We start from the raw sequence: 12,618 nt of genomic DNA on the forward strand, positions 1-12,618 counted from the left end.
TTGAGAAAGAAAAGTTTGCAGCAAAGTTGGCTTCCAGAAGTTGGCTGTAGGTCGTTATCTGTGTATGTTTTAGGTAATGTTCTGTGTCTGGTAGGTCTCTGTAATACTGTATTTAGGGTTTGAGCTGTTTTCTGGTTTGGGGCATGGTTTTTGTTTCATTTTGCTCAGTATTCTCTTTGATATATTGGCATGATGAGAAAATGCTGGAGGTGGAAAGACCGCCTGTTAGATCGACTTTTTTTTCGATCAAATTTTCTCTGGTAATAAGAACCAGTGTTTAAAATAGAAAATATGTATAGCCATCAGATTTCTTAGCACTGATTGAATAAACTGATGTAAAATTTGGATTTGCAGCCCTGTAGCTACTTCACTACTGATGAGAATTAGTTTAGCTTTTGGACATTTTCACAAGATTGCTGCATGATGTTCTTCGTAGGTTAATAAAGCATTTGATAAAAATTGTTCAAGGATATGGCCCCAAATGAGTTCTACTAAGAGAGACCGACTCTGTCCATATTTGTCTTTATGGAGTGTTAACATAATTTACTTAAAACAGAGTGTAAATGTTTGTGTTGGGCAATTCTCATTATACAGGTATTTTGCATCCAAGGGACTGAATGTGCTTGCTATATCTTGACTCATTTGTAGTGGTTTGATGTATAAAACATTAGATCTAAATGCTGGCTACGTTTTTGATCCATTTATGTCAAATATAATAGCATGCAAAAATGGCAAGTATATTAAATGTCTTAGTCATCAATAAATTGAAAGATCTTTTCTTCTTTGAAATAGTTTAACATGAATGTTTCCAAAAATCTTTTTTGTCTTCAGTGTAAAAAGACACTTTACAACTTCAAAATTAAGACCTTGTACAATAAATGGTGTTAAAGGAGATATATTTTGGATCCTTTCTTTTGGTAGGATAGAATTTTTGCAGGCTTTAGATATTTCCATCTAGTTTTTCTTCAGGTAACTCAAATATAATGAAGCGTTCTACTACCTATATAACTATTTATATTTAATAGAGATTAAAACCTTGGTTATTTACTGGTATGAGAAGTTGATATGTTCTTTATAGGAACTGTACGTGTAGATTTAAATCTTGCTAACACCACAATGCAGGGAATTAATGTGTAGTCTCCAGTGGCACTTATGGAACAAATGCCAATAGAAATGACGGATTATTGAAAGGGACAGTAATCACTATATAATAGTAATTACATTTTCCTCTTTCAATGATTGCTTTCTGAAATGAAAACAGTAGGTATTACCATTTATTCTAATACTTCACATTCAACTGATCAAAAAGGAAGATACTTAGTTGAAAATAAAACAAAACCCCAACAATTAATCTTCCAAAGTTGTTGAGTTCTAGCTCACAAGATAACACAATACAACATGGAGAATCGGAACACATTGCAGAAGTCTGCTGAAGCAGCTCTCTGGGAAAAGGATTTTAAATTAGAACATTTTCTTGATATGCATATATTCTCCTCCTTCATCATTTTACTGTGGTAAATTCCTGTAGCACCTACAAACATGTTAGTAGGAGCTTATAATTTGGAACATTCAAGGGAGTAAAGGCAAGTAAAGACTGAAGTTTGATGATACCTCATATTGTTTGGACTTGTCATTTAAGAACTGTGTGTTCACATTTTCACCCATTATAAATGGAATACAAATTCTCACAGAAGCTATTAGAGGTTTTTATTGTAGATCAAGGTAGATAGTGCATTTCCCAGTATCGGAACCTTGCAGCGAACCTCGTACACTTAATCTGGTAGAAGTCAAACTAACTGTTGGCTGACATACTAAATGCTTGGATGGCATACAAAAAACCTATGTGCAAAACACTACTCATTGACTTTGCTGTGTAATTAAGTATTTGTTGCTTGTTAAATTTTCAATTCTTTCTTAGTAGGTCATCTTTTTAGTACATTTTCTTGAATGCTAATCTTAAATATGACTAAAGTGAATGAAAAAGTGCAGTGTTGAAACAGCAAATGTCTTAAGCTATGAAGAGCACAACACTATTGACAGTTAGCTCGCAGAAGTTTTCTGTAAGTTAATACTTTTTTTGGTTTTCTTTTCAGGATACAATCTCACAGAAGTCAGTAGATATTCATGATTCTGTTCAGCCTAGATCTCAAGATGGACGTCCATATCAACCTGGTGCAGGGTCCACAGTAGGTGAAGAAATGAGTAAAACCAGGCCAACAGCAAGTGCGTGTTTTGTAGTGATTTGGCATTTTATATCTGTTAAGAGTAGTATTCAGCAGATGTTTGACATCTTTAGTTATAGCCCCAGCTATAACTTTAGAAATATGATGTGAAGAAAATTACATTGGTTGCATTTTTGTCTTCATGTAGTATGACAGAATTCTGTTGGACTTTTGTGGGTCCACATTTTTGACCTGTGCTTTAAACACCTAGAGTTCAGCTGCTAACTTGGAGGCTTTTTACCCAAAGCAAAATATTAAAAATAGTACTCTCATCATAATGCTATGTAAATGAGTAAATTTTTTTTCTTAAGATCACAAAAAAAGTTCTTCAAAAGAACACACAAAGTTCTTTCTGTGCAGAATGCAACAGAAGCAATAGCTGAAAAAAAAAGTGTATTTAGACTGATTTGAAGAGAGTATATCAAACCCTTAAGATACTTGTGTTAAGTTATATGTTGGTGCTTAAAATGCTCATGTCTGGTGGTATTAGTACTTGCCACAAGTACAGACAAGCATCAGTGATACTGGTGCTATCCTAAGCCACCTCTGCCCGTGGACAGTTTCAGCCTCTGGTTCTTGTCATTACACTGATGCCAACAACAAGGTACTAATTTTGGTGATTTTTAGGTAACATTGAATATCTGTCCAATATATGGCAGGCAGCTTTAAAGTTAGGAAATAGTTTTTTAAAACCTGCCAATTGTTGACATGGTGATCAGTCCTAGTTTTAGAAGAGTAATTCAGATGGATGGTTTCCAGGTTTGGTTTATGAATGTACTTGCAGTTAAGCTGTTCTTCAACTTACCCCCAAAATACCTCAAAAAAGAAAAAAGTCTTGCAGTTCTTTAGTTAACAAGTGATTTTCTTTCCTTTATAAAGAATTTCCAGAACAGAAGTTATTTGCTGCTCTTTTGATCAAATGTGTTGTACAACTGGAACTCATTCAGACTATCGACAATATTGTGTTCTTCCCAGCAACTAGCAAAAAGGAGGATGCAGAGAATCTAGCAGCAGCACAAGTAAGTAGAAGTGATAGGTAACTCTCTTTCTAACAGCCTTTTCTCTCATGGTTAAAGTTTCATAAACTCCTGTAACATCTTCTAATTTAGAATTTTTAGAAGCACTTGAGAACTTCCAGCAGACTGTTGAGACTTTTTACGTCTTGCATTAAGTTGCATTTGCTGTGCTGGGGCATTTGCTGTGCTGGGGCAGCACACTGTGGAGATTAAAACACACATTGTTCAAAGGGATTTATGTAACTGGGATGTGGATACAACTTCTAATACAGTTTTAAGTTTAAATAGAAGTACAGATGAAAACAGGGTAGGATTGAGTTATCACAGGAGCTTGCTGAAGACAATTGTAAATTTTTACTTTAAATTCTTTTTTTCTTTTTTCTGTTTTTTTTTTTTTTTTTTTATTAGAGAGATGCAGTAGACTTTGATGTCCATGTGGATACACAGGATCAAGGGATGTATCGTTTTCTAACGTCACAGCAGCTTTTCAAACTTCTCGATTGTCTGCTGGAATCTCACAGATTTGCTAAAGCATTTAATTCAAACAATGAACAAAGAACTGCTCTCTGGAAAGCAGGTGAGTCAGTCACCTTGGAGAAATATTTTGCGAGAATGTGTTACTGTGCTTTGAATTGACCCAAAAATAGGTCAAAAGTACTTTGCTGAATGTAAAATTTAATATCAGGCTGTAACTTTATAACCCTAGAATCCCTAAGGGGGATCCTGTGCAGGTCCAAATACCTTTTTTGGTTTCCTAAAATTTAAGGTTTCACTGGGTTACGGCTCCCAAGCTGATCTCTGGCTGTGGGTCTCATGCTTAGAAGCTGCAGGCACAAAACCCGAAAACTTGTTAGGGGGGTTGTTTTACCTACCAGTGCATAAGTGAAATATATGTCATTTTCTGAAACAGATGGAAAAATGGACTCTCTGTAGCATTGTGTTTAATCTGTTCCTTGCTACAGAGTTAGTTACATTAATATTTTTAATGGTGAATGCATACTGTGAATATGTAGCAAGCTGGTTTGTGCATTGATGTATGCATACACAGAACCACTTCAACTTAAGTGAGGTAGTATTAATATTCATGGGTCTGCTTTTTGCTAGTATGGACCTCCACTAGCAAAATGAGTTTAAGTATACAGTAACAGCTTTGGAAACAGTAGTATTGTAGACATTTTTATCAAAAACAAGCAATAAAACAGTATACAATATAGATATATGATTGAGACAAAATAGTCCATTGTTCAGGTGTTTAGAATGCACTTTTGTCATACAGCCAGGTTTCACATCTACTTGGAAGCTTATATAAAAATGGGTGCCAAACACAATTACGGTGTATATACATAGTTTAATTCTTAGCAGTACTCCATTGTACTAAATGTCGTGAGAAATTAATTACATAAGGTTGTTCTTCTAACTGTCTATGTGCAGACGATGCTTAGAAGGACACGTGGGGGACTGTAAGGAAAAATGTCAGATGAAATAAAAATCTAAATGGATGCCTGGAATTTCTCTAGGTTTCAAAGGAAAATCGAAGCCTAATCTTCTGAAACAGGAGACAAGTAGTCTTGCCTGTGGATTGCGCATTCTGTTCCGTATGTACACAGATGAAAGCCGTACCAGTGCATGGGAGGAAGTCCAGCAAAGACTACTAAAGTAAGGTCCATGTAGCTGAACCTGTTCGTGTTATTTCTGATGTTAAAGAATGTTTATTTTTGTTTAAAAGCATAGACTTCCTCTGTTTGCAGTATGGTGGTAGTCACAGCTAATATTAAGAGTTTTTATGTTGTGTGGAGAGTGCTGTGCCTCCAGCTACTGATGCTGCCTCTGCTTTTTGTTCTCATTACATGTTTTGCAGGAGAGAGCAAAGGTTTTGTCACCTTCTGTTTTTTTAGCATGTGGGTAGGTGGGGGATTGTTATAGCTCCTCTTTAGAAAGAAAAGCAACTATCACCTACACCCTGCTTTTTTCTTTCCGTAACTTCAGATATTTTAGGGAACTGATGCTGTTTGTTCTTACCTGCAGAAATGAGCACTGGGCTTGAGGAGCCTATGGGCATACAGAAGCTTTTGGCCTTTTGGTTTTTCATTACTGTGAATACTAAGGTTCACCTGAATGTTTTTGGTTTACAAAGTTGTTCAAGAAAGTGTTGGAACGAGTGAGGGCTTGAAACCATGGCAGTAACGCAGTGAAGGTATTTTAAGATTTATAGACCAGGGAGCAGAGCTGAAAACTACCTGGTTACACCGCATGGGATTAGTTTCTAAAGTCTACATATCATTTTGTCACATGCCTTTTAATACCTCTCAAAGAGCACTTGATACACTTTAAATATATGCACAAACAGCACAATCGTGTTTTGTCAGCGTATTTAATACTGAAGTCCTAGGACTTTGGTTTTGAGTTGAACAAAATCACTGCTTTCTATTACTAATCAGGTTTACAGTAGCTTTCATAAAATTATACTGTTCTATACCAGGGCTCTATGCTGGTATAGTTGCAAAGCCAAAGCTCCCTCTCTGCAGTAGAGCTCAAAATGAAATGCTGGTTAGTAGGTTTTTTTGTGTCTTTTCTCTCTAGTGTCTGCAGTGAGGCTCTGAGTTACTTTCTCACTCTTACATCAGAAAGTCATCGGGAAGCCTGGACTAATCTGTTACTCTTATTTTTGACTAAAGTACTGAAGATAAGTGATGAAAGGGTAAGTAACTGTTTGGAATGGTATTTAAAACAACATTTACAGGTAAGAAGTAGTTCCAGACCAGTTCTTCATGAGAGTTATATACTTGATTTTAAAAGCTCCTGCTGCTCTGTCGACACTCTTTGTTGAGGGAATGTACATTGAAACTGCACTTGACAGATACTGACAGTAGTAATGCAGAGTGAGGGTGCAGTGAGTGGTAAAATGTGTCTGAGAAAATTTAAAAGATGCTAAAATCCTTTAGAAGTGTGTGTTAAGTTGCTTTTACGCCTCTCCTGCTGAGGAAGAGGATTAGTGGCTGATATTTTATTCAAAGCAATAACTCCTGTTCCTGCTTCCAGTGATACAATTCTGCAGTAAATAAATCCATATGTAGATCTCGTTCTATTTCTAACAATACTTGGCTGTATTGATTACTGTATTTATAGAAACATGTTTTGTTGTCTTCTACGGCCATTACCAGGTTAAGTTCTAGCTGGGCTTTGGCCCTTCTGATTTTCTCCCTGCAAAACCTCATGACATCCTTGTAGTCCTCATGAGTTGCCTGCACCTTCTTCCACAGGTCGTAAACTCTCTTCTTTTTCCTGAGTTCCATCCAAAGCTCTCTCTTCAGCCAGGCCGGTCGTCTTCCCTGCCGGCTCATCTTCCGGCACATGGGGACGGCCTGCTCCTGCACCTTTAAGACTTCCTTCTTGAAGAGTGTCCAGCCTTCCTGGACTCCTTTGCCCTTCAAGACTGCCTTCCGAGGGACTGTGTCCACCAGGCTCCTAAACAGGCCAAAGTCAGCCCTCTGGAAGTCCAAGGCAGCAGTTCTGCTGACCCCCCTCCTTACTTCTCTGAGAGTCAAAAGCTATCATTTCATGATCACTGTGTGCCCCAGACGGCCTCCCACTGTCACATCCCCCACAAGGGCTTCTGCTTGTCACCCTGTGGGTTTCTCACCTTAATGTGGGAGAGTATTTAAAATTCTTCACTTGTAACACGCTTTCTGAGATGTATTGATGCATAATAGAATAATTTCTTCTGTTTGTTTTCTCCTCAGTTCAAGGCTCATGCCTCATTCTACTATCCTCTGTTGTGTGAAATTATGCAGTTTGACCTAATTCCTGAACTTCGAGCTGTTCTACGAAGGTTTTTCCTGCGGATTGGTGTGGTTTTCCAAATATCCCAACCACCAGAACAAGAGTCTGGAATAAGCAAGCAGTAGCAGATAGTGACTGAGCGTTGCTCCGTTGCTCAGCTAGATAAAAGGACCAGGTAGCTGAGCCATTCTGTCTGGATATCCATAAAAATGGTTTCTTTGTATGGCAATGTGTATCTAAGGGTTAACGGTACAGATGCTTACAACTGTAATTAAGGCTTGCAACACTCCAGTCCCTTTATTTCTTACCTGGCTCATGCTGAGCACAGAGCCAGTTTTTAGCACAGTCCTCTCGTCAGCGTGGGCTGCAATATCCTGTACTGTCCTAGACAGCAGTATAGCAACAGATGTTTATGGCGGGTGTGAAAGTAAAATGTACCCAAAGAACTATATATGTAAAGGTTTGAGCTTCTGCAAGAAGTACAACTCAGGAGAGCTGTATTTTGAAGGATAAAATGTTTATAGTGAAAAGAAAATGGAGATTATTGTTCATGGTAAAAGATATTTAGCAACTATGTCTGATATTCTAAGATTTTTGCACACTCAGGCTGTCTGAGACGTTGGTAATCATCCTTCTGTGAAAAATGTACAGAGATGCAGGTCTGTAATATAAACTCTTTAACACTATACAGTTCTTCCTGAATTGTTTTATTTCTGTATTATTGATTTGCTGAAAACCCATAACACTTCATTGTTTACCAAATGCACTAGAAGTTTGGGTTTATTTTTTGGGGTTGTGGTTTTTATTTTTTTCTCATTTCATTGTAGCCCAGAAGTTAGTGTTGCTGACTTTTGTCAAGAACAGAGGTAGAAATATCACGACTGACATCACTACCTGTAATATACTTGTTTTAGGGCTTTTAAATATAACGAGCCATTGAAATGATGATCCTTCAAGGACTGGAACTTGAATCACTGCAAACAAGTCTAGGTTGTGTCTGCTGTCAGATGTTTTTTGTTTGATGTAGATTTCACTCTTATGTACAGAATTTAATGTTGAATATATTCAAGTAACAAATCTGGCATGGTTTGGGGATGGTTAAATTTATTGGAAATGTATTCATACTGTGAATTGTGCTCTGATGGTTAAAAGACAAGATTGTCAAGCATTCTGTATTACAATGGATGTAGAAATTTTTTTCAGATGGACAAAATGTATATGGTACAGATATGTAAAGTTTTCTATGTAAAAAAAATTCTGTACAACTTTCTGTACAATATTTGGTTCTCATCTGGCATATTCTAATCAGGTTATAGGTCAATAAAGTTTTTGAACTCTTTCATCAGTGCAATCAAAACCAGTCTAATCCACAGCTACTTGTTTCACAGTTCCCTTTGCCTCTCACGCTCTCATTTCAAAGGAACAAACCCCAGCCCTCTGCAGACAGGAATGTGGGTGCCCTTTGGTTGACCAGGATGCGTCTTCTCACTGTTAGGCAAATACAGGGTGAAAAAGAAGGGTAAGTTTAAAAAATACAAACAAAACAAAACAAAAAAAAAGACTAGAAGTGCTTGTAGGTGGGCTAGTCAAATGAACCCTGTAGTGCTGCACAGATGGAAACTCAAATGTGGTGTTTTGCTTTCTGGGGATTAAAATATTAAAATATTAATAAGGAATTATTAAAATATTAATAAGGGTGGGTGGGAGGGAAAGGCTGGGATTGGAGTTTATCTGGCTGCTGACTTGGAATGCATCAGCCAGCTCAGCCTTGTCAGTGTCTTTTGATTCTGTAAGTAAAAGTGGAATTGGACTGTCCTCCAGTGTGTTCTCACAGAATTCACGACTGGAAAGGAGAGAAGGGCGAAGACTGAGCAAGTGGATGCAGGAGCCTCATCTCACAGAGGAACAAATCTCCCTGCAGCTGTTCACAGCAGGCTCCAAAAATAAGCGTAAGCAGTTCAATGAAATAGCTATGGAAAAGCCAGTGAAGGGAATTAAAAGGCATGACCTGTGACTAGGTGTTTCCTCATAATGTTAATTGGGGTGGAACAAAACCAAATTGCATTTATCAAAGTTGGAAGGGGGGGAATTGAGGTTATTTTTAATTAATTGTAATTGTACAGCCTTTCCTCTTGGGCTGCATTTTATTTCTTCAGTTTGTTGTGTAATATTTAAATATTAAACTACTGGTCTAGGCCAGACCTGATCTTGTCTGTTTGACAGTGATCAGTAATAATTCTTAGGGCAAGTATAACATGTACCATCCCTATTGATGTCGTACTTTCCTCCACGCCTGTGGCAAGTGGTATTCTTGGTTCCATTATCGAGGTGTTGCTGACACTGTTATCCAGAGCACTGTTTTAACAGCCATTTATGTATCTGTTATCCATGCGTCTGCCTACTTCCTTTTTAAATGTCTGTGTTCAAGATGCAGCATTCAGAGGCAGTGAGTACAATAGATAATCTAAAAAAGTTTGGGGTTTGGGTTTGTTTTGTTTTAAACCTTACTGCTTCCTTGTTCTGTTGTGTACTTCTGTTTAGTAATGACTTTTTTTACAGCATGACCTTCTTGTGCCTCACCTTATTTATTGCTTACCTGGAAAAGGCATAATAGCTGTTTAATCGTGGTTCATTGGAAACTGAACTCCTGTATCATCATTACTCTTTTCTGTATGTTGCTGGAGCTCTTGCACTGCACGAGCTGTATTCTGGGTGTCATGTTCAACTGGCAGCTCTCCAAATGCTCACATCTACAACAATTACCAGAAAAGCAGGGTTGGGGGCAGGAAATGGGTTCTATTCTGGTCATCTTGACTTAGAGCTCAGGACTGTGGATTGCAGCTGCTTTTATTTTACACATGAGGCTGTCATGATAAAAATTAAAACAATTGAGGAAGGCAGGCAGAAACATCCTGCCTCCACCTGAACTTTGGATATGCAGAGAAAGCTAAAGGAAAGAATGGGAAAGGAAAGATGTGAAGGACCAAGAGTACCCTGAGTAGCAACCTGGATGCCAAAGGGAGGAGAGCTGTACAGAAGAGTGTAACTCGCTGTGCTAAATGCTGTTGAGCAGTGAGGTTAAAGTAAGTTTATAGGTTTCAGGTCCCTGCAGAGGTGAAGGCAGCAACTTCAAGGGGGGGCGATGCAACATCCCAGACTTGAACAGGAGGAAACAAATGCCAGCCTGTGATGGTCAGTGACACTTTCAAAAATCCTTGCAGTTAAATGAGGATAAAACCAACCCTGTGCTTCTATGGGGGATAAAACTTTGATTGATTAAAGTTCACAGGATAAAGAAAAATTAAACTGTAGGCCACTAGATGAGGAAGAAGAGAAGACAAGTTCTGGATTTAGCCTGGAGCTAGTACAGTGAATGTATCAAAGTTCAACTCATGAAGCAAGTGAACGGAGTCATCAGGCATCAAAACCAAGGGGAAGACTGGCAGGTGACAAATTGAAGAAAAGTATGAAATATATAAGGTGGCTTCAGCATGAAGGGTAGGGTGATAACTGTGTTATGAAACATGTTCACCTTAGCTGCCTAGAGTTATTTTTGGATTCCTGCCTCTGGGAAATTCAGAATCAAGCAGCCATAAGGCCTACACTGCATGCTCTAGCCTCGGTTTTGGATTACACTAAGATCCCTGCATTACTGGCCATCACTGTCATACCCAAATTGATGAACATAAGCCTTTCAGCTGATAAGCCAGAAACTCGTGGTAAGAATGAGCCTGATTTGGCACTTCTTCTCAGGGAAGGAATGTGCTAAACCCATGAAAAAGCAAAGCACAGCACAATGTTGAAACACATCTCTCAGCAAAGCAGCTCTTGCCTGCCGTCATCACAGAACAGCCCTGGCCTTCAGGCAGATAGACAGATGCTCGAAGGTGGCATTTTTAGTAAAAATAAAAACATTTTTACACATTGTTTTGGTTTCATCATTTCTTTTTCCCTGCTGGTCAAGCTTTGGCCAAAGCAGGAGCATGCCTTACCTTTGCTTCACCTTGGTGTTTTCAGTTCACAGAACTCCCAAAATGTTGCTTCTGTCTACACGTCCTTCTTGCTAAAGCTCTGTGCTTTTATTCAGCAACTTTCCCATGCGTTTTTCCTGCTTCTTTAAAGACAGCCTGAACATTCTAGTTTGTTCATGAGTAAACGTAAGCTAAAGCAAATGATAAATTAAGGAAATTGAAGTCTGCTTTCACATTTTTAGTAACAAAATAATTTATTAACTCTTAAATCAGAACCATAAATTAAATATATGCAACAATATCTGTATTTCCAGCACATAACATGTTAGGGAACGTAAGATACATTGCTAATAGTCAATTTTTCCATGAAACTGTTTGGCTGAGCTTTCATGCAGGATAGCGCTCATCACTGTATGAAAAGCAAGTGCCCTTCTCCAAGTGCCCTTCTCCAAGTTACTTACTCTTTTAGTAAAAGCTTAAAATGCGCCTCTGTTGCTGGGTTACTCTATTTCCAGACAGTTTTGGACTTTGGCTATAAATAAAGCTAAAAATTAACTTTGATTTAATATCAAATTCACACATGCACACTCTGGTTTTGTGGTAAGTCCAGCTCTACAGCTGAAACTTGTATAAAAAGTGCAAAATCCACCAAGCTATTCCTCCACTTCCAACGTCGTAATATAAAACATCCCTGCTCTATATCTCCATTACACTGCAGCTTCGGTTACTTCATTATTGCTATTTTAAATTACACATACAACTCCACCCTATGTACACGGAGAAGCATCATCCCTACAGGAGACGCTGGGAAGTGCAGTCAAAGTGCTGGACAGTCCCTCTGCTGCAAGGCACAGCTGGTTCACAGGGGGCTTGAGTCAGCCATGCGCGGTTGAGAGGCCTTGCCAACCAAGCAGTAGCGTGTTTTCAGGTGACAGCTTTGCTGGGCTTGGCTGTTCAGCCATGAGCCTTTGGAGCGTCTCTGAAGTTCCTGGTCGCAGCCAGGGCTCTGTTGCGACTGTGTCAACAGAACCGGGCCGTCTGCCAGCGTTAGATGGGGCGTGCTTCAAAAGGTCCTCTGCTTCACCCAAGGAAATGTTGTCACCTGAGAGAGGAGGAGAGCAACGTACATTTGTTAAAGGGGACAAAAGCTTATCACAGCTTACCACAACATTTTGTTATATTGAACAGGCTTATTTGTCTGTAATAAATGCATAAATAAGGCTTTTAAAGTGCATTTGTTTCTACTTTATGCACATTTGTGACGTTCTGGGGAACTGGGCCCATCTAGAGTCAACAGCTAAAGACTCCAACGTTTTGATGTCTAATGCCAACAGCTTCCCTCCTGCCCGTGCCAGATCAACAAGGGGGTGATACAGGCAAACATGGATGGGCTTGGTGGATGGTTCATGCTTTCCCAAAGCCTCCTATTATAGGGAGAAGAAGTCACATCTGTGTGTGCACATATACATAGAAAAAAAGCATATAAAAATAAAGTCATTAAATAATTACAGTGTTACAGCTAAACACTATTGCACAGACAGTTTCTTACTCAGGAAAGAACTCAGGAAGAATTATTTTAACACTGGTAAACAGTGCAAATGCAAGCAAGGCTGTACAGCGCAGTCCAGC

The 12,618-nt window shown here is 38.7% G+C and overlaps 2 protein-coding genes across 5 annotated transcripts in view; one reads left to right on the forward strand and one right to left on the reverse strand.

Moving 5' to 3' along the window:
* ARFGEF1 (ADP ribosylation factor guanine nucleotide exchange factor 1) overlaps window positions 1-7,704 on the forward strand; it is a 98,767-nt gene extending 91,063 nt beyond the window's left edge. For 3 of the 4 annotated variants that reach the window (XM_059815801.1, XM_059815800.1, XM_059815802.1), the window contains exons 34-39: window positions 2,094-2,223; window positions 3,102-3,241; window positions 3,647-3,815; window positions 4,756-4,894; window positions 5,819-5,936; window positions 6,979-7,704. In XM_059815801.1, coding sequence (XP_059671784.1) covers window positions 2,094-2,223; window positions 3,102-3,241; window positions 3,647-3,815; window positions 4,756-4,894; window positions 5,819-5,936; window positions 6,979-7,143 — 861 coding nt within the window. In that variant the 3' untranslated portion in view covers window positions 7,144-7,704. The remainder of the gene's footprint in view (window positions 1-2,093; window positions 2,224-3,101; window positions 3,242-3,646; window positions 3,816-4,755; window positions 4,895-5,818; window positions 5,937-6,978) is intronic. The other variant, XM_059815803.1, reaches the window with a different exon arrangement.
* A 3,716-nt stretch (window positions 7,705-11,420) lies between these two features.
* The window catches only part of CSPP1 (centrosome and spindle pole associated protein 1), a 67,448-nt gene continuing 66,250 nt past the window's right edge, over window positions 11,421-12,618 (reverse strand). The window contains exon 32 of the mRNA XM_059836166.1: window positions 11,421-12,091. Coding sequence (XP_059692149.1) covers window positions 11,865-12,091 — 227 coding nt within the window. The 3' untranslated portion in view covers window positions 11,421-11,864. The remainder of the gene's footprint in view (window positions 12,092-12,618) is intronic.

This window comes from Gavia stellata, chromosome 3 (assembly GCF_030936135.1).
Source record: "Gavia stellata isolate bGavSte3 chromosome 3, bGavSte3.hap2, whole genome shotgun sequence".
Lineage (NCBI taxonomy): Eukaryota > Metazoa > Chordata > Aves > Gaviiformes > Gaviidae > Gavia > Gavia stellata.